The sequence below is a fragment of the Orbicella franksi genome, chromosome 2, assembly GCF_964199315.1.
Source record: "Orbicella franksi chromosome 2, jaOrbFran1.1, whole genome shotgun sequence".
In the NCBI taxonomy this organism is placed as follows: Eukaryota; Metazoa; Cnidaria; class Anthozoa; order Scleractinia; family Merulinidae; genus Orbicella; species Orbicella franksi.
This window is the reverse complement of record NC_138146.1, coordinates 8,629,793-8,649,103: the sequence shown is the minus strand read 5'-3', so window position 1 is coordinate 8,649,103 and position 19,311 is coordinate 8,629,793. Positions and strand designations below refer to the sequence as shown.

Below are 19,311 nucleotides of genomic sequence, written 5' to 3'. Positions count from 1 at the left end.
GGGTGCCATGAGTTAATCTTCAAAATTAAGGAGACTACTTGCCATTTAGGGAAGGAGATTTTATAGTTAAAGCATTATGCGAGTTACCAACATGACAAGATGACAACATGTTTCATTAGAGGTGATGAAAATAAAACACAAGAAAAAGCACATCCTGAAAAGGAAAAATAGAGGTCAACCTTATAGCGTTTCCCTAATGAAAAGGATAAAACAGATGTAAACTATTATAAACTATGTACAATGAAAATATATAAAATAGAATATTAAATGACTATTTACAAAATATGAATCAGGTCGCTGACAAACAATTAATGTATATTTAAGAAGCGTTCTAGCACGCTCTTAAAACGGATCAGGCTCCTAGCCTCAACAATGGACCCTGGTAGACTATTCCAGTCCCGCACAATTTGGATAGGAAACAGGATTTAAAATCAGCATAAGTTGTAGATTGCACGACAAAAGGCAGTATCCGAGAACGATGTAGTTGCAATAATTAATCAAAGGAAACTATGAAGAAGTTGTGGATACAGTGCTTACAAAATGAGGAGGTCTCTTTTGATTTCTCACAACACCGCAGGATTTTTGTGTCACTGTAGATAATTTTGTTTATATCTAGTTATGTAACTGTGTTTCTTATTGTTTGCCACAAGAAAGTTTTGGTTGGGTATTATGGACTTATAAGTTGTCCTACTTAAGTTTCCAATTGTTTAGTTTATGTTTGACTCATAATTTTACTGATATAGTGCTAGCCTGAGAGTGCTAGTAGGCTCTCTCAAAGTTTCACTCATAAGATTCACTCACAAATTAAGGCTCGCTATCCAGCCAGCTGGAGCTCATAAACTCTCTTTGAGCTTAGAGGATTGACAAGCCAATGTCTCAGGAAGTTCAATGACTCTTCACAGTCAATATCTACACACAAAGTTAAACCTTAAGTCTTTCAAACAGTTACTAGCAATGACTTGGTTAAACTTGTGCTGACCACAACAAATATCAATTAAAGAAAAGCTGAAGCATAATTGAATGTATTACGTTGCAGCATTACTTTGTAAATTTGATATGTCGGAAAATTGATATTGATGATTGACATATTGATTAGTTTACAACTGAGTGAGTGGCAAATTGACATGGTCTGAAATCAAAGGCTCTTGTGAGCCAGCTCATGGAGGAATTGGTGGATTGGGAGTATTGAAAGTTAATAATACAATGAAGAATCCAATGAAAAGACAAAATGTAGGTCCACAGAGCATACATGTGCCTACATACATTTATTTGATCTATAATAATTAGTTTATACTTAATAATTTTTGAAATGACTTTTGAAAGCCTTCTTGAAAACTCAAGTAGTACAAATACAGTGTAACTAGGCAAGTAAACGAAAATCAAATTACAGGCTGTTTATACAGACTGCTTATAGAGGAGGGCATTGGGATTTTTGGTTTTGCTGTTTTGACTATTTTTTAGATCGGTTTTTCGGTTTTGGTGTTCATTGCAGTTTGAAGATTTTTCGTTTTTTAGCATCTGGTTTTCAGTTTTCGTGAAAAATACTGGCAGTTTTTCGGTTTTGGTATCCGATGTAGTTTTTGGTTTTTCCTATTTTGTCCTGTTTGGGTTCCGGTTTCTTCGATTTGAGCTGCAATTGATCTCAAATAGCCGCGAAACACCAAAGTTATCGAGAGGAATGCGTGACAAACTAAATGTCACGGTAGGGGATCACGCATCTCAAATGACACCCGAGACTTTGACCTCGCAGACCAGAGCAATCATTTGGTCAGTTTCCAACGTGCCTCCCATGCCAACAACAGAAGAAGCAACTGTGGATTGTGTTGTGTTTTTTACTAGGAAGGGAAAGGCGGCGAGAATTTTCGAAAGAGAAACACCTTTAGATGTAAAGTGAAAAAGGAAAAGAGAAGCCTGCAAAATGTAAAAGATACTCTAAGATACAAAGGCTTCAGACAAGTCCACTTATCGGTCTTTGACGGTTTTGTATGTGGTTTTCAGTTTTGGGCAAATTTTTCTCCGGTTTTGCGGTTTTGGATGATTTTCTTCGGTTTTGCGGTTTCTAATATACCTCGATGCCTCCCTCCTTATAAATTTTAAAATGGGATAGATCAATTAATTTTGATTAGTACTGGAAAATCATTATTGTATTATATTGACTTGTACATGTAGTGTCAATTCACTTTTACAGTCTGTTGCACAATGAAGCCAATAAATGAGAGTTCACCACAATCACCAGTCCCAAATTGACACCCAGTTAGAGGAGTTGGTTATATAGAGGATATTACACAGTGGTGAGAAGATATGAATTTTATGTTTGAGTGCCAAGAACATAATATTGATATCGTTCTTGCCAAAAGAACATAGAATTCATATCTTTGAGTTAACGTGTAATGTTCTTTTTATTATATAGACATACTGATGACGGTACATTTGACGATTTTCTGAAGATTACCAACCGCCTTCCAAAAATTTCCGAAGATTCTCCAAAACTTGTCTGAAGGTCACACAAACTTTGCTGAACATTTTCCGAAAATTTCTGAAGATTTCCGAAGATTGCTGAAGACCACAAGGACCATAATTTGGTTGTGGTCCTTGCTCAGTTAACATTCTAGTGTTGCATTATGAAAAGGCTGTATCACAATTGTGCGGAAAGTATGTCACATGGTTTTGACATTAATAATTTTAAGACAATCAGCTTGAGAATGCGAAGAATATTTTGCACAATTATACTTTAGTGGGACACAGATATTACGAGGGATCCACTGTTAATTACGAGGGATCCTCTGTAATTGGCTAGGCTGTAGTGGTCTCCCTGCCTAATAATAAAAATTTTATTTATACAAGTATTTTAACTAGTTAGGCAAAGTTGAATAAGTAAATAAATAAATAAGCAAATAAATAAAAAATATTGCTAAAATCTTGTTTATTTTTTGCTACAGCAAACAAACAATTTGATTCTAGCTAGCTGGTAAATGGGAACAGAGAGAAAAGTATTTCTGCAAATATTATAAGAATCATTTCAAACAGTTTCAGCATCCCTCCCAGAAAGGGCTACTTGAAAATGTTTGGCTGAAAATGATACTCTGCCATAAAATCCCCTGCTACATCTTGTACCAAAAAAGTTCAATTTTGTTGCGATTTTGAACCCAAATTTAAGGGAATGTTTTTATTTACAATTATATAAGTTTTCTCCATGTAACTATGCCCAGGGGAAGGGAGAAGGGACCCAACCAAGTTTACACCAGGAGGCTCAGCCCCAAGGTCAGAATCCTTTCACTTTTGTATACTGTTTTCTATACTTTTGTATACCTACAGTGGACCCATTACATCTCTTTTCGTGGATAAATTAGCAGCGAGTCTTTAAAATCCCTGCCTTTTTGTCATACCTCCTGCCTTATAAAAAGTGCACCTTGAGTGAACTGTAGGGAGTCCCCCCCCCCCCCCCCCATCTTAATGTAATACAAAATAAAAATGGTATTGCAGATTGTACTGTAGACAATAACAATAACAATAGTTTTCTTTCTTGGAAACAGAAATCACATTATTTTATTCCTATCTTGGCAACTGTTTGTATTAGTTTCGCAAGCAATGCAGAAATATTCAAAACGATTATTGACAGATATTAATATAATTACAGTCGAACCCCTATTAAGCGGCCACCTATTAAATGGGCACCCCTATTAGGCGGCCGGTAATCAAAGTCCTGATGAGGTTTTTTCTATTGTTTTTGCCTCTATTAAGTGGCCAGCCCCTTTTAAGCAGCCACTATCCGTTTCCCCAAGGGTGGCCGTTTAATAGGGATTAAACTGTAATTTAAAGTTTTGATTCCAATTGCTTACATGTCTCATTTCTAGAGGAAAAATAAAATTATACATACATCACCAGCCACTATGCCTGTTTGGCATGGCTTGTGTTTGTCATGATTGGAAAGTAAGTCTCTCTTGCAAAAAGTATATCTACACAGTGTCTTGGATGCTAATTTGTCTATCCATCACTCAAATTTTAGGACATAATTTACTCGATCATGAATGCTGACTTGTATACCACTCATGAAGAAATGTTCACTCTGGTCGAACTGCATAGAATACAGAGGAAATGTAGGGTGAAGAACTGCAAAATTAAAAGATAAAGCAATTTGAATTTTTTGCTTGAAGTAAACTTGTTTTAAAGTCAAATTAAATCACAGATTTCGAATTTAAGTTAGGAGCACTGCCAGAATTTCAATGTATACATAAAAAATAAATGAAGCCAAGAACTTAGGCTTTAACCTTGGACTCTACAAGGACGGAAAGCGAGTGGAAAATCATCAAATTCTCTAGCCAAGAAAAAAGCTATGAGTCTAATGATATCCACATCTATTAAACATGATCTCACTTCCTGACTTTGACTTGTATCTCAGTTCTTTGACGTTGCTGGCCATGCTGTTGTGACCTATACATGTACATGACCACAGTCAAATACCTCTCTCAGCTTTCAGCTGCATGTGACCAATAGTCCATAGGCAAAATAATACATATTTACAAAAGCGAAACACATGAATCAAAATGGCCGCTCTCAACTTTGGAGGTCTTCAAGAAACTCACACCCAGGCTCTACATGCTGAAAGTTTACATCTGAGTGAGTGCCGTATTTGCATATTCTGCCCCATAACATTAGTCATTTCTATGCTTCACGTATCCATGGTTAAAAAAAAAGTGTAGGAGTATATTTTGTTTCAAGTGAGTTTCAAATAGGCGAAAACTACATACAACATAGTAAATCTTACCCCAAGGTGGGATTTATCTCAATTTAGTAAAAATCACAGAGAGGTCATCTACACTTTATAACTGTTCAGTATGTTTGAAGGGAATCTTAATTGACTGTAAAGCAGTTTAAGTTCTAAAGTTCTTTAACTGATCATGGGGTCTTAAGTTGATATCTCTGCAAGTGGTTCAAATACGAAGTGTTTGGTTTCCAGTTTAAAAAATTACCTGGGCATCACCACGTTTACTTAATAGTAAGTTATGATGTCATTGCGAGGCCAGAGTTCTGAATATGGTGTCCACAGAAGATGAATTCTTGTTTGAACTGTACATATTCATACAATGCTTTATTTTAGAAACATTCAACTACACAATGATGTCATAATTTCCCATCATTTTTGAAATCCTAAAATAGCAGAAGGGAACTGCCCAAAACAGGCAAAGAATTATCAACTTTAAATCTCTGAAACAATGTAACACAAACACCAAGTCGTGATTTGAAACAAAACTGTTTCTTAGGCAAGATTCCCTTTAATGTCTTTTTTTTTTAAATTTCAGTTCAATCAGTTGCAGGCCTGGGCTCAGAGAATTTGTGCTGATCACAATGTTGGTAAGAAAAGAAATCCAATGTGTTTATGCTAACCTCAAGGTCTGTCATGGTTTCAATGAAATCTCTACATTCCAAAAACAAAATCCCAACTTAGTGTCTAAGATTGTTTAAGGGTGAAATTTTAGGGGTACTTGAATGTTCATAACATGAACCTTTACTGTTCTACGGAATAACTAGACAGTAGGTACAGAAACTCTCTTAGATATAATGGTACCACAACATGGAAGTTACTTTTTACAAAGTAGTAATACAGAAAGCGTCCTAAATAGAACAATTGAAGCAAAAGAGTGACGAAAGACAGTACACTTCTGGAGAAAATGGAAAACATATTTTTTAACAAGTAACAAATCATGTTTGCTGGAAAATAAGGGTACTGTCTATTACTATTTTAACTACTACAGTTGGAGCCGGCTAATTTGAACTCGCTTATTTTGAATTCCCTGTTATTTCGAACTCAAAACCATTTCCCTTGGATTTGCCCTTTGGTCATTTACTATTGGCTATTTTGAACTCCTGCTATTTTTAACAATTTTTTGTTTCCCCTGCAAGTTCGAAATGGCAAGGTTCAACCATTTTATTATTTTGCCATTTCACCATTCTACTATTAATTAGTTAGCTTCCATATGCATACACATTTTCCCTAATAGGAGCTTGCTTGATGTAATTATGAAATTTGTGTCCTAATTTTTCACAGTTTTATTTGTAGCTAACAGGTCCACTTGCGTACCAAACCCGCGATATCAACTTTAAGATATCAAAATAAGAGGATCTATATGGAAAAAGGGGTCACAGGTCAGGCCTTGGTAATGGTAGTAATACTGATTTGAAATTATTGTCTGTTTCACAGATGATCCTTCACTTACTAAGTCTTTGATGTCACTGTTGTATTCTTTGACTTTCCAGTGCAAAACAAGCGCAGGCTTGGTAAGGACAAAATCAGCAATTCACTCTCAAAGTAACATGTCTTGTCAGCCTATCAAACCGTTCAGTGTTGTAATGATTATTTGAGCCTCTACGGGTCAGGACAGCTAGAGGATATTCCTGTTGTAGGCATTTTTTTTTTTCACTTGTAAGAGGTGAGATCTTGCACTGCTTACAAGGAGACCGCTTCTGTAAAGTTGGCTTCTTTCTTATGTTAGGTGCGTGATGTTGCCCAAGATGTTCACAGCCAGCTTGGAGATGTAGATGAGGTATAAGTTAACTGTTTTATTCCTGTCTTGTAAAGAATGTTTTCTTTCTTACAACACAATACAATAACTTCATTTTTATAGCGAGGAATTGCAAGTAAAGATACTAGTGAAAAGGAAGGTGGTTTCATCATAATTATGTAATAACTGCACTTTCAGGAAGTTGAAGTTGAAGACAGAACACACTTTGCAATTATCAACCCAAGAACTGCTGCACCTACTGTTGCGGTAAGTTCAATTTCAATTACCTTGATCATTGTTATGAATAGGATTCCACTAGTATACAAATCAAATGCTGCAATCTGACTGGCTGAGCTATCGTACCCTATCAGCCATTATAGTTCACCACTAGATTTTCACCACTAAATTTTCTCTGAACAAACTTGAAATTATTAAAAAAAAGTAGGTCCGCAATGCGTACTTGTGGGCTTATGCTTTGTTGATATTTGCCTTGTTCATCTGTTTTTTGTATGCTATATAATTAATAGGTAATAGGACTACATGCTTATCCAATTTGGAAATAATTGGATGAGAAAGATTCCTCTGAAAGATTCTGAAAGATTCCTCAGAATTTTTCTCATCCAATTATTTCCAAATTGGACAGCATGTAGTCCCATTACATATACTAATCATCATGTAAGTCAGGGTTTATCAACTCTCTATGCCTTTGGTTAAGCCTTGAGTGTTAACATTAGCCAACACAGCAAAGACATCTGTAGCCTCTTGAAGCAGCTCACCTCCAACAGGTAGTGGTACTATTTGCTCAATGAGCTTGTTAATCGTGCATGTCAAGGCACACATACCTTTAAACAAAGGTGTTTGTACCTTTTACATTTTAACGTCTTGTGAATGTACTGGTGGACTCAAATTATCCCACACAGTCTGGTTTACCCATACTTTTGTCAGGCTTTCACGATTCTCAGGGTGATGATATTTGTTGATCTTTTCCGAGAGCTTTTTCTCTGGCAGTGTGTCTTTCATTAATGTACTGATATCATGCTTGCCAGTTCTGAGTCTCCATCGACTTGCACGTAGAAGTTTCCATTAAATTGAACCAGCTATTTCAGTTTAAACATTTAAGTAGGAAAATTAAAATCGTTTTTTATAAAAAGTAATCCAGGCACAAAAAATTAGATTATTATCCCTCGTCTGCTGTTGGGTGATAATTGATTTAGCCTTTAGCATCATCAGTGACTATCCCATAGACATAGTACCAATGTTTCATATCAAACTCTCTGTACATACATACCTGCATACCTACATACCTACATATCCTTTATTAAAGTGTCTGGTCATTCTAGCGTAAAGGCACTAATTGTTGATACAGACATTGTTGAGTAAATTACGACAATTTCCGTTGTTAATGGCATGGCAGTGTCTTTTCTTATATTTCATTGGTAGAAAGCTCAGCACAACCGCTCTTTCAACCAGTTTTCCAAAGAAACTTTTGCTTCCTGGTTAAGCAAAAAAAAAAAAAAAAAATCAGCTAAGCAGCATCTCACTTTCCATTTTAAGTCCAACTTAGGAAACTGGCTGATAACCAAGATTCAGTGAACCAATCAGAAAACTGTAAATGCCTTATCACTAATCAGAGTTTGAGATGAATAACAACAATTATACTTTTCATAGATGGCGTGTGATTTCATACATGCTTTAAAGTGCCTATGAAGTAAAAAATAATTGCTGCTGATTTGAAAGGCTTTTCAAGGTAAAGAAGAATGGCATTTTACTTTTTGGAATATCTTTCTTCGTTTTAGAGATATTCACGTTTTTGTATTATAAGTGATGACGTCATAGGTGGTTCCACCAAAACAGTTCAACACTCAATCAAGAATATCTCTAGAAATATTAAAGCAGTGTTCGTTAAACTTAGCACCAGAAATGTACATCACAAAAGAAACAAAATGACACCCGTTGTGCCGTCGCCATGACAACAGTTATGCCACTGGTTCTGTTTTAATTAAAACTAACATTACCAGATTTTATCTTAAACAAGTATCATCCACTCCCAACAATCTAATGGGGAGAGTTTAGACAATATGGGAATCATGTGTGTTCCGAGCAAGAGCCTCTGTCCCTTTTCGAAGGGTTGCAAATTGGCATATTTGGTTTTTCACAGAAAGAGACTGGAGCCAAAAGTGTTGCCATGGCAACATCACAGAAGGTGTCATTCTGTTTCTTTTGTAATGCACATTTGTGGTGCCAAGTTTGAAGAACACTGCTCCAATATTTCTAGAGATATTCTTGATTCAGTGTTTTGCTGTTCAAGTGGAACCACCTATGACGTCGTCACTTTCCTCATTTGCATAATCCAAAAACGGAAATATCTCTAGAATGAAAAAAGATATTCCAAAAAGGGAAACATCATTCTTCTTCACTTCGAAAAGCCTTTCAAATAAGCAGCAATTATTTTTTACTTCATAGGCACTTTAAGAGCTCACTTGTATATGTGCATGTATGTTACACCCTGTCGTTTATCAATTGTGTGAGATATGATTTATTTGTTTTCTTCACTTCTCATTCTGCCTTTGAATTGGTAATAATAATGTGCTTTGAAATTATAGATCCTCTTGGTAAGCCAGATTGAGAAGATTGTGGATGAAATGGACTGGGCACTTGTTAAGGTCAAAGGAGACATAACATTATTAGTGACAGGAATGGCAGGTGAGCATGTTACATGAACCGTGATCCAACCTGCGGATGGCATTATTTATCCTTTAAACAGCAAGGCCTGCTACTAAAACTAATGGTAAATTAGTCAATACCAAAAATATGCACAAAAGACCACGCAAAGTTTGTCTCAATCATAGAGATGAAAAGGAAAAAGCATCAAGCAATCAGCAAAGGAAATGTCGTACATATTCAATTTATATTCTCCCTAGTTTTCTAGCATGTGTGTTTATTGTAGGTGTATGCAACAAACAACTTGAAAATGGACTTTGCATCTCTTACAGGAGTAGTTACAATTATAAAATACAAAAGATGACTTTCAACAGAAAGCAGATGCCATTCAAAACTTTTTGTTTTGCAGAAGAGAAGGTTCCAGATTCCCCTGATAGTTGCCCTCGTGGTTTGTTAGAGCAAGCCTTGTGTCATCGCCTTTGCACTGTTGTAGCTGCTCTTCATGAACTGTCCCAGTCTGCTCTTCCTGATGGTCCTTGTACAGAAGCAACCCTGAAGGTGACTAAAAAGTGGCACCTCGAATTTTACTCAATCGTTTTGCTTGTTTTTCGAGGTTCCATGGGTAAAGTCCAACCCTGATATGACCAACTCCAAAAGGGCGATTGTTGCTGACGTCATTTATTATATATGCCTCTTTGTCATATGACTTTGTTTTCAGAAGGCATCATGGTGGATACAACCTGACCTCAAACATTTATGACCTTCTGAAATGTAGTAAATGTTGAAGTGTGTGATTTTGGAAAGATATATTGGCTTACAAAAACTGTAAATTTCTGGTTGGCAAAAGCAATGTGACTTACTCTTTATAAAATTGGAGGTTTTTTCAAAGTCGGCATCAAACAAAAAAAGTGTTAAATAGATTAAGCTTAAAATCCTTGGGACAGGTAACTGTGCTACACTCTTTCAATAGTCATGAGATATATTTATAAGTCAATCAGAAACTGAGGTGCTTGTGGTCATGAGGGAAATATTACAGGCAAAGGAATAAAACAACAAACTGTAGTGTACTGAATTAAACGGTAAGCAATTAAAACTCAATTCAATGGGCAAAAAACCAAGTAAGAATGAAAGGTAGCAAGACAGTTGCATTTCAACCTTTGGATGATTAATATTATCGGTAGTGAGATACAATCTTTCTCATCATTGCATGTCAGTGTTTCATTTCTTGATAGCACAACAGTTCTTGATAATTTTTTTTCTTTCCAGGTGCTGACTAAAATGTATGTTACTCTTGGTTCTCTCGCAAAACATGTAAGTGGAAAATATTACTTATTAACACTCATTTCGCTTTTCGATTAAGCAGAATGTCGTTTGGATTGTTTTTTATAAATGTTATATCTCCTAACTCAAATACATTTTCTGATTGGAGAAGAATATGCCACGTGTCATGGATCAAAACGCACTAACTCTCCAGGGAACAACAACTTGAACTTTCGACTCGCACAGGTCGTGCACCTTGAAACCTCCAGCATATCAAGGAAACAAACCTCACTGTTTCCCTTGGAGCCAGTCATTAAGTACTTAATGAAAACAATGTTTATCTCCGGTCTGAAAATGACCTTGTGAATCAGACTCCCATCCATGGAAACTTGAAGAACCCAAGACATGCCATTGACAATAAACAATTGTATATCAGACAAAGCTTCATCCGCAGTCAGAGATCTTATCACCTTACGATCATCCAAGTATCATCTTTGACATGACTATATCCTTTCTTTGCCAAAAATTAACACGACTAGTTTAAATATGGTCTCAAATCATGGAGATATTTTGCCGCCAAAGAATGGAACGAGCTATCAAATGATGTTAGGACTGAAGTAGGCACTAGTGAAGTGAACAACAAAATTTGATCGCTCAAGTTTGACTGATATGGAAATTTATTGTAATTTAATTCACTAAATTTTTAGTTCTCTGCGTTTATAGTGTTATCCGATCAATTATTGTACATTTTAGTTAATACTAGGGCTGTGGATTACCTGTATACTAGCTGATTAGCTAAGCGTAAACTCCGCGTTAAATGAAGTACCTTATCTTATCTTATGGACACGAGAAAGTTTTATGTGTACCTACAATGCAATTTTTCTTAGTTGTGCAATTTTGAGTGGTAAACCAGGCAATATCTGGCAAGCCACATCATGTTAAAGAATAACTGTATAGACTGTATTCCAAATCCAGAGTTCCAGACTGACTTTCTCGAACACAGCAAATGTGGACGCAAAGCCTACTTAAAAAGGTGTTCTGGGAGTAGCTACCTGTGATGGTCTAGTATTGCAATCATGTTAAGTAGTTATAGGTTTAGGTACTTAAGTACTCTAACCTAGACTACGAGTAGTACCTCATTCGCTTAGTCCGTCGTGCGTAAAGCGAACGAAAACTGCGAGAAAAAAATGGCCGCGCGAAATCCTGATGGCGAGCGCGCTCCTCGATCCCAGGATTTAGCGCGGCCATTTTTTTCTCGCGGTTTTCCTTTGGGTCGCGCACGACGGACTAACCAGCTGAGTGTGACACTTGAGCAGCCAATCAACTGTTGCCTAACTTTTTGGCTCTTTTTTATTTACAATAGTACTTGTCCTTGTACAGTCAGAGACTTGGTTACTTGCCAGCAAAGTTTGAAAAGTTGGTTAGTATACAGAATTTAGAGAGTTAATTTATTAAACATAGTTTGGCAAAAGGCATACAAGGTACACAGTACCTTGGGAACTGAGCAGTTTCTCTGGTCCCTGGTTCTGTACTCATATTTAGATAAGACTTAGGATGTGAAGAAGAAGTAACGCAACTGATTCTAGAATGCACAATGTTAACGCTATTGAAGGGTGTACAAGTCTGTGGCTTCACTTCTCTCTGGTGAAGTTTTAAGAGGCATTATCATAAGGATGCCACTGAAAGTCTTTGGAAACCTAAAATGTATGGTTTAGTTTATAAAATTACTATGCTTCTGTCCATAAAACTGATTTGTTCCCTCACTGTTTTGTATTGCATGCTAGAACACAATCTCTTGTGTTGCCACTGAAAGCCAAAAATTACTTTTCGTTTTGGCCTAGAAATAGCTAAAAGTGCAGGTTTCTGGCTGTGTTACCCTTAATACTGTCAACTGAAACAATTGGACCACTCGTTCTTGTTTCCTGTGAGTGATAGTGAACTTAGCTACACCATGCTGACTGTTCGCTCCTGGAAAATTTTGACTAATTGTGTCACTGTTGATTAGGCAAATAGAATGAGATACTTGCTGCGGATTTACCGGCTTTTGGACTGACTAGATACTAACAAGTTATGGCGCTAAGCCCTGTATTGTAAATTTTTATATACTCTACAGGTTAAAATGACGGGTACTCACTTGTCACAGCAAGTATATGCACTGCTGACTTATATCCAGGCCACTCAAAGCCAGACTCTTCTGGAGCAGAACACCACTGCCAAAAATAAAGCGAAAGATAAGAAAAAGGTGCCCAAAGGGCAGAACCTGCCAGGAAAGGTAATTAGAAGTGCTCCTTGCACTAGGCTGTTTGGCCGCACTTTTGTATCACACCACCTGACTATAGCAGAACTTGTAAGGAACATTACCACTGAACAATAGCACTAATTCCTTTGAAGAGGAGGGTATTGTAGATTTCTTTAGATTAGCGTAAAAAAGTGATGACAAAAAGATTGGCTGTTGTAAAGTAGTCTTTCAGAGAGTAACTGCCCGTTAGTGTAGTCATACGTGACATTATTTTGTGGTTCATATTTAATCGGAAGGTTGTGCTGAAATATTTCTTCCTTCATGAATAAAAATGTTGTTTTCTCATCAGGCAAAAGTAATGAAGGAGGTGAAGTCAGTACCAAACTTGATATATGCAATTGAACAGTATGAGCGTTACCTCATACAGCTCTCTAAAAAGTCCAAGGTGAGAACGACCTGACAGATATTATGGTCTTGGTCATTTGAAGGTGTCGTTTTGATCTTGTGTTGACACCAAGGCTTTAAATTATGGAAATGCAGGTTTGTATAATTTTACTGCAGTTTTGTTTGGGATGGCTGGTGTTCAGATGTTGGGAAAACCTGATTTGGTCCTTGAGGTATTCACTTTTGGGAACACTTGGATGTGGTCTTTGAAGTGTTGACGTGTGGAAACACTTGGGTGTAGCACTTACGGTGTACACATGGGGGTACCCTTTGTTGTGGTATCTAAGATGTCTGCATGTGAGTACTTATATGTGGTCCCTGAGGCTTTTCATTTTGGGGAGTTCACTGTAGTCTTGTTTAGAATGGCTTATCAGGAAACATGCACAATCTTTGTTCCGCTGTCTCGACCTGGAGTAAACCCAAACTGTCCAGTGTGCCATCTGCGCAAGTGATAAGGGGTATAAACATCTTCCAGAGCTTGATTTCATGACTCATATTCTCCATAGAGGTTGGCAAATACGTCTTAAAATATTGTGTACCGGACTTTTAAGATATCAGTGCAATTTACATGTAACTTTGGTGACCACTTGCGTTATTCTCCGTGCTTTCTTGACATCCTATCAATATTATCAGGAGACTTTCAGATTGTGAGTATTTTACAAGTAGCTCTGAAGAGTGTTAATGTTATAGGAAGTGTCCTGAGATACGGGGTGGGAAGTTCCCCTCATTGAATAATTTTCAAGGTTTTCTCCAGAGCACCGTGTATACTGGTGACACAAAATATGTTATTTTGTCGTCTTAGATTAATCTGATGGAGCACTTTAAGCGCAGTACTGCAAGAGACTTCCGTATCAATGGTGCTACACTGGAGGCCGCTCTGAGACAGGAGTCAAGTGATGAAGAGGAGGAGCATGATGATGAAAATGATGACCAACAAGATGAGGTAAATAATGACGTGTATATGTATACTACTCAATTGTTACAGTACTCATTTCTTTTGCTGAAGTAATAATTACAATGATCGACTCATCTAGGTTTTGACCGACCACACTCTGGTCTTGTTACTTGTTTATTAGACAGTTCCATCATAACTCTACTCTGACAGTTTTCAATGGTACTTGTGTAAAGGATACTAATTTTTGTAGCGGGACTAGCCAATTGCAATAATTATTACAGTGGCCATTTGCCTGAACATGCAATGCGTTTTAATTTAGTTCCTAAATTAAACATATATTTAATAATAAAAATAAAATAATAATAATAATAATAAATTAATATTTTAACGAGACCTCCAATCATATAGTAGTAGGGTGCCAACCAAACTTGGCTGAAATCGTTACAATGATCGAGAGATTTTACAGGATTCACAGTGGAACGGACGCACATCTAGCTTTAGTCTGGAAAATCAATTATATCGTCTTCCAATTTCTACTTCCCAGAATAAATCTGAAGAAGAAAACCAAGAACCTCCAAAGAAAAAGGAGAAAATAATGACCACGAACAAGAATGCAGGCAAGCTTAGTCTAAAGCAGAAAGCTTCCAACCAACTACTATCACATGGAAACAAGTAGAGACATACCTAGCTTGTGAGAGCAGACCTTTTATGGCCAAAAAAGTAGTCCACTCTCGCAGACTAAGGGGTGCCTGGGTCGTGGTCACTTCTCAGTGTCAAGCATGCTTGTCTGACTCAGCGATAGGATTTCCTATATGCTACCTAACGACTTCCTTTCATGGAAACCTTAGTCGAAAACTTGTTAATGCAGTTTTGTTATTGTAGCACAATCGTCCTTAATTTGGGACATCTGCTCCAATTCTGCTCCAAGGAAGAATTCTGTCACCTTGCCCTACAAGACAGAGGTTACTCATCACCGTTGGGTAAAAACTGAATGACAGAACTTCACAGAACCGAGAGAGGAGATCAAGTCTGCTCAGTTCGCTGTTTTACAATAACTAAAAGTTCTAATATTTCGTTATTTCACAGCCTCAATCTGAAGTGCTTCACTTCTTTCGTAAACATTTATATTAGGGAGGCATTGTGGCCTGAAGTTATAATTCGGATTATATGAATAGACAAAGTGAGAATTATTAGATAACAGATGGAAGGATTTGCCCAATCATTTTAAGGCACGTTAAAACTAAATGTGCATAAGAATAAAATTTAAGCGTACAATTGTGTGCGTTGACTTTACGTTGTCCAATTTCCACTGGCAAGTTTTTTTTTCCTTGGGATTTGCGTACGTTATACACACATACGTGCACCTAGCGATCATGAGGGTTTTAGCAAAAGTTGAGCTGATTTCAACTTTTTCGGGGCCGTCTGCGTTGACGTAACGATTTTTGGATTTTTTAACGAGACACCTCTGCCATGTGGATGCCATTTTGTTTGAAATTGCCGTGGGTGTGTGGGTTTGGTATTTACCCACAATGCGTTGCACGCTTCTGGTATTCTACTCACAGCTGTGTGACCAAGGCGGTGTCCAAATGAAATAGCCTGTAGGGAATCATCGGTAGCCAAGAAACGTAGAATGACAGCAAGACTTTCACCAGGACTAATGGGTTCACGATACAACGATTTTTTTGATAGCAACGGGCGCACAAGAGAAAGGAAACTGTCAAATCGTTCAGAAGTAATCCAGAAGTATTTATAAAAAATGACGACTCGTAATCATTTTCACGCATTTCCTTCACTGGGGTTTGGTTACACCCAATTGAAAACGGTTTTAAAAAAAAATCTTACCCAATATCTCTTGGGGTATCTTCGTCTTCTCTTTTGCCTCTGCCGTAGGTAAAAGAGGAGAAGACAACCCTTATGTACAGCGACTGCGATTACTTTGGCAGCCAGCTGATTAAATTGCACCCAATTTACTTGCCTTGCCATCTTGGATTTAAAATGTTTTTTAAATAAGTCTCCAAATGCACCTTTTAATTGACTCAAAATTTAGGAAAATTTTGAGGATGTGAAAAATGTAAGTAATTTGGAATAAAAATGTCACAAAATGCAAATTTCAACTAGAACTGAAATTTAAGCCGAAAATACACCACATTTGGAGGGGCCTTTCACCAACACGGTTGCCATAGAAACATCATTTCACGTAACCAAACGCAATTTATACAGCAAAATGTTCCTTGACAATTTTTACTACAGAGTGCTCCATTGAGATTGTTTAGGGTGGTGGCGTCCATTAAAGCAACAGCACACTAATGCAATAAGGTGTAAACTTTTTGTTTTAGTAATTTTGACAATTTCAATTAATTAATTAGCCTTTTGGCAAGGGGTTGGGGTGCGGTAGGTACTTGTGCGCGCTACGTAATATGTGTTACACCTACGTAACTTTAATAACATCACAAAGCTGTACATGCTTTTTCGAAAATGCATTGCTCTGCTTGTGGTACTATTCTCTTTAAAACAAAAGCAATTTTCTTTAAACGCATGCGCAGATTAGTTAGGGTATTGTATAGACTATATATTAGATAGAAAGTACATTTCATATGGGATCACACACGAACGTGCTTTTCCTTGCGGTAGAACCCAACCTGTACGACGTATGCATTCTATCATACATAAGCGTGAAACACTCCGTTCTCGTCTCCAGAGCAAAACGGTTTTTATATGTCGTGTGATATCACACTCCCATTTTGACCAGGCAACAGTTGCATTTCGGGTCGTGTCACTTCCTCCTTTGTGGTGCAATGAACGCTACTGTGATTGCATTTTGAATTACCCCTAGCTCGGTTCAAGAAATGTCATCTGTTTTCAAACTACAATGATGTGCTTCCCATGGTTCAAATAAAGAGTGGAAACGTATTTGTAGTTTATTTCTGGCATTAATCTCAATCAAGTAGCATTGTTATGCTTCCCATTGAAACGCTTTTTACTTGCATAAATCAATATCATCGTGTGTTAACGTAAAGTGGTATATTGTTAACACCAATGGTGGCAACAGAATAAGAACGTGCTATTCCATGGCTATTTGAAAAATGAATAAGTTTTTGTTACAGGTGAAATGAAAATTTGTGTTTTGAATAAAACGAAATTGTTCCTCTTCCATTTATCTCCAGCAGTGAAAAAATCACGCACGTCTTCCATGTGCTTTCGAGAAAACAAGGTTATCATGTTGCATATCTTTGCGGGTATGTATCAAGTTACAAACATTAACGTGAACGGTAAAACTGTCACATTTGTTAGGCCTAGTTCATACGTCGCATTTCTGCCGTGTCGAATTCAATTCAATTAAGTGCGGCAGAAATGCGACCGTGGATTTATACGTCGCACTTAATTCAGAATTCATACTGTCGGGTATGTCGGCCAGCGGAAAATGTTGTAAACGCAGAGTATTCAGTATGGCGGACGAAAATACTGAGCGACGAAGGACTTTAATTTTGTTAAAAATTGTCCGCTAATGTAACGAGAAGAAGGCTGACAACGGAGCAGTATGTGTTGTAATATGTTCAGGTTGCATTGGGTCGAGAATGGCCAAGTTTCTTTTTCTTTGGCGGGAAAACATTTACGCATGCTCAATACATTAACATAATGTCTGCATTAGATTCGACACGGCAGAAATTCGACGTCTGAATCGGTGTCGCATTTCTGTCGGATAATGCGACAAGACCAGTTGAACGTGCGGCAGAAATGCGACAGCCGATTCAGACGTCGAATTTCTGTCGAATTTAATTCGTTGAATTGAATTCGACACGGCAGAAATGCGACGTATGAACCGGGCCTTACTTCAACGTATTATTGAATTTAAAATGAATAAAAATGGACACAAACCACAGTAAAATTCAAAGCTGTCTTGACAAACCGTATTTGCAAGCTATTTTTGGACTTTGAATGAAACATACATAATGTTAAATGTCTTATCAAGGTTTTTTGTCGGTCAGGCCCAGTTCATACGTCGCATTTCTGCCGTGTCGAATTCAATTCAACGTATTAAAGTGCACCTAACCCTAAAATTTTTTTTTCGCTAAAACAAATCTAGACTTTATTTGAAGCATTTGGGCGAAGAAATGTTTGAATTTGGTTGAATCCTCGATTTTCTATGCCCTTTCAAAGTCGCGATTAAGTGTTTCACGACCGCGTTTTAGGGAGTCTGGGGCGGCGGTACCTGATGACGTCCACCCAGGAACCAAACACAATAGCGCCTCAGTCAACTCTCTGTATTTGCTCGAGAAAATAGAATGCAAAACTAATCGTTCCGATGTATTTTGGGACTAAAACGTCCAAGTTTTGTCTCAGAATCATTTCTTTTTCGTCACTGGAGTCAGAGTTAAGTTTCGATTCGGAAGGCTCCGAAATAAACTTTGATCGAGCACGTTCGACAACTCTGAACTCACTGCTTAGAGCTTTGAGAGCAATTTACAATATTTCAAGCGACGACGGGGAAGACGTCTTTGCGGACGAGCTGCTTGTATATTAGGAATGGAAAGCTAGATACGAAGTGGAGGAGCAGGCAAACGAACAGCAGGAAAGAAAACTCAAGGACTGCTTTGGATGGTAATTTCGTCAACTAAACATAAGATTCCCACGCGTGTTTATAGCCCGTTTACATTTGTCCTTACCGAGAATGTATTTTGTCAAGGTTCTGTTAAATCCAGTTTGTGTTTTACTTTCAGTTGAATGCTTCATGTTTATAAGAGCGACGTACGTGTTGCAGTTTTCGAGACTTGATGACCTCCAAAACATTGGCTTCGATCGATTGAAAATCGTATTGTTTGGACCTGTATTTTTGAAGCTGCGGGAAGCAAGGCGGAAGGAAACATTTCATACAATTACCGATTTCACATTGTCACACGTTTTAAGTCGTAACTCCAAATAACCAATGTAAATTGTTCTCAAAGTTTGCAGTGAAATTCGTCGGATAAGCGAAAAGGATGTGTTCCCTAAGCGGTCCGCAGATAACGTTACGCGGTCATATTTTCGACGCTATTGCACAGAATCTTTGTCACACTGCTGATTTCCAAACCTTCGAAAAACTCTGTGAGTCTAACAATTTTGTTATCATGTAATTCTAGAGGATTAATCTTCGACTTTCATCTAAATCGAAAGAGAAATAAGTGTTGGCTAGCGGCGTACAGTTGCGATCTATTTACATATCAGTATAACGCTTCTTGATCATGACCGGATCACACAGCTTTGCCGGTTATGTTATAAATACTGCGGGATTGGAAGATATAGGTTGTCGGTGGTATTTCTACAAATTGCTGGTT

General features: G+C 37.4%; 1 protein-coding gene across 3 annotated transcripts in view; it reads left to right on the top strand.

Moving 5' to 3' along the window:
- LOC145479885 (Fanconi anemia group I protein-like) overlaps positions 1-19,181 on the top strand; it is a 72,270-nt gene extending 53,089 nt beyond the window's left edge. For 2 of the 3 annotated variants that reach the window (XM_081458359.1, XM_081458357.1), the window contains 12 exons: positions 5,301-5,352; positions 6,200-6,276; positions 6,492-6,542; positions 6,699-6,767; positions 9,104-9,203; positions 9,571-9,719; positions 10,428-10,472; positions 11,785-11,841; positions 12,535-12,693; positions 13,010-13,105; positions 13,907-14,047; positions 14,544-19,181. In XM_081458359.1, coding sequence (XP_081314485.1) covers positions 5,301-5,352; positions 6,200-6,276; positions 6,492-6,542; positions 6,699-6,767; positions 9,104-9,203; positions 9,571-9,719; positions 10,428-10,472; positions 11,785-11,841; positions 12,535-12,693; positions 13,010-13,105; positions 13,907-14,047; positions 14,544-14,675 — 1,128 coding nt within the window. In that variant the 3' untranslated portion in view covers positions 14,676-19,181. The remainder of the gene's footprint in view (positions 1-5,300; positions 5,353-6,199; positions 6,277-6,491; positions 6,543-6,698; positions 6,768-9,103; positions 9,204-9,570; positions 9,720-10,427; positions 10,473-11,784; positions 11,842-12,534; positions 12,694-13,009; positions 13,106-13,906; positions 14,048-14,543) is intronic. The other variant, XM_081458358.1, reaches the window with a different exon arrangement.
- Positions 19,182-19,311: the final 130 nt, after the last annotated feature.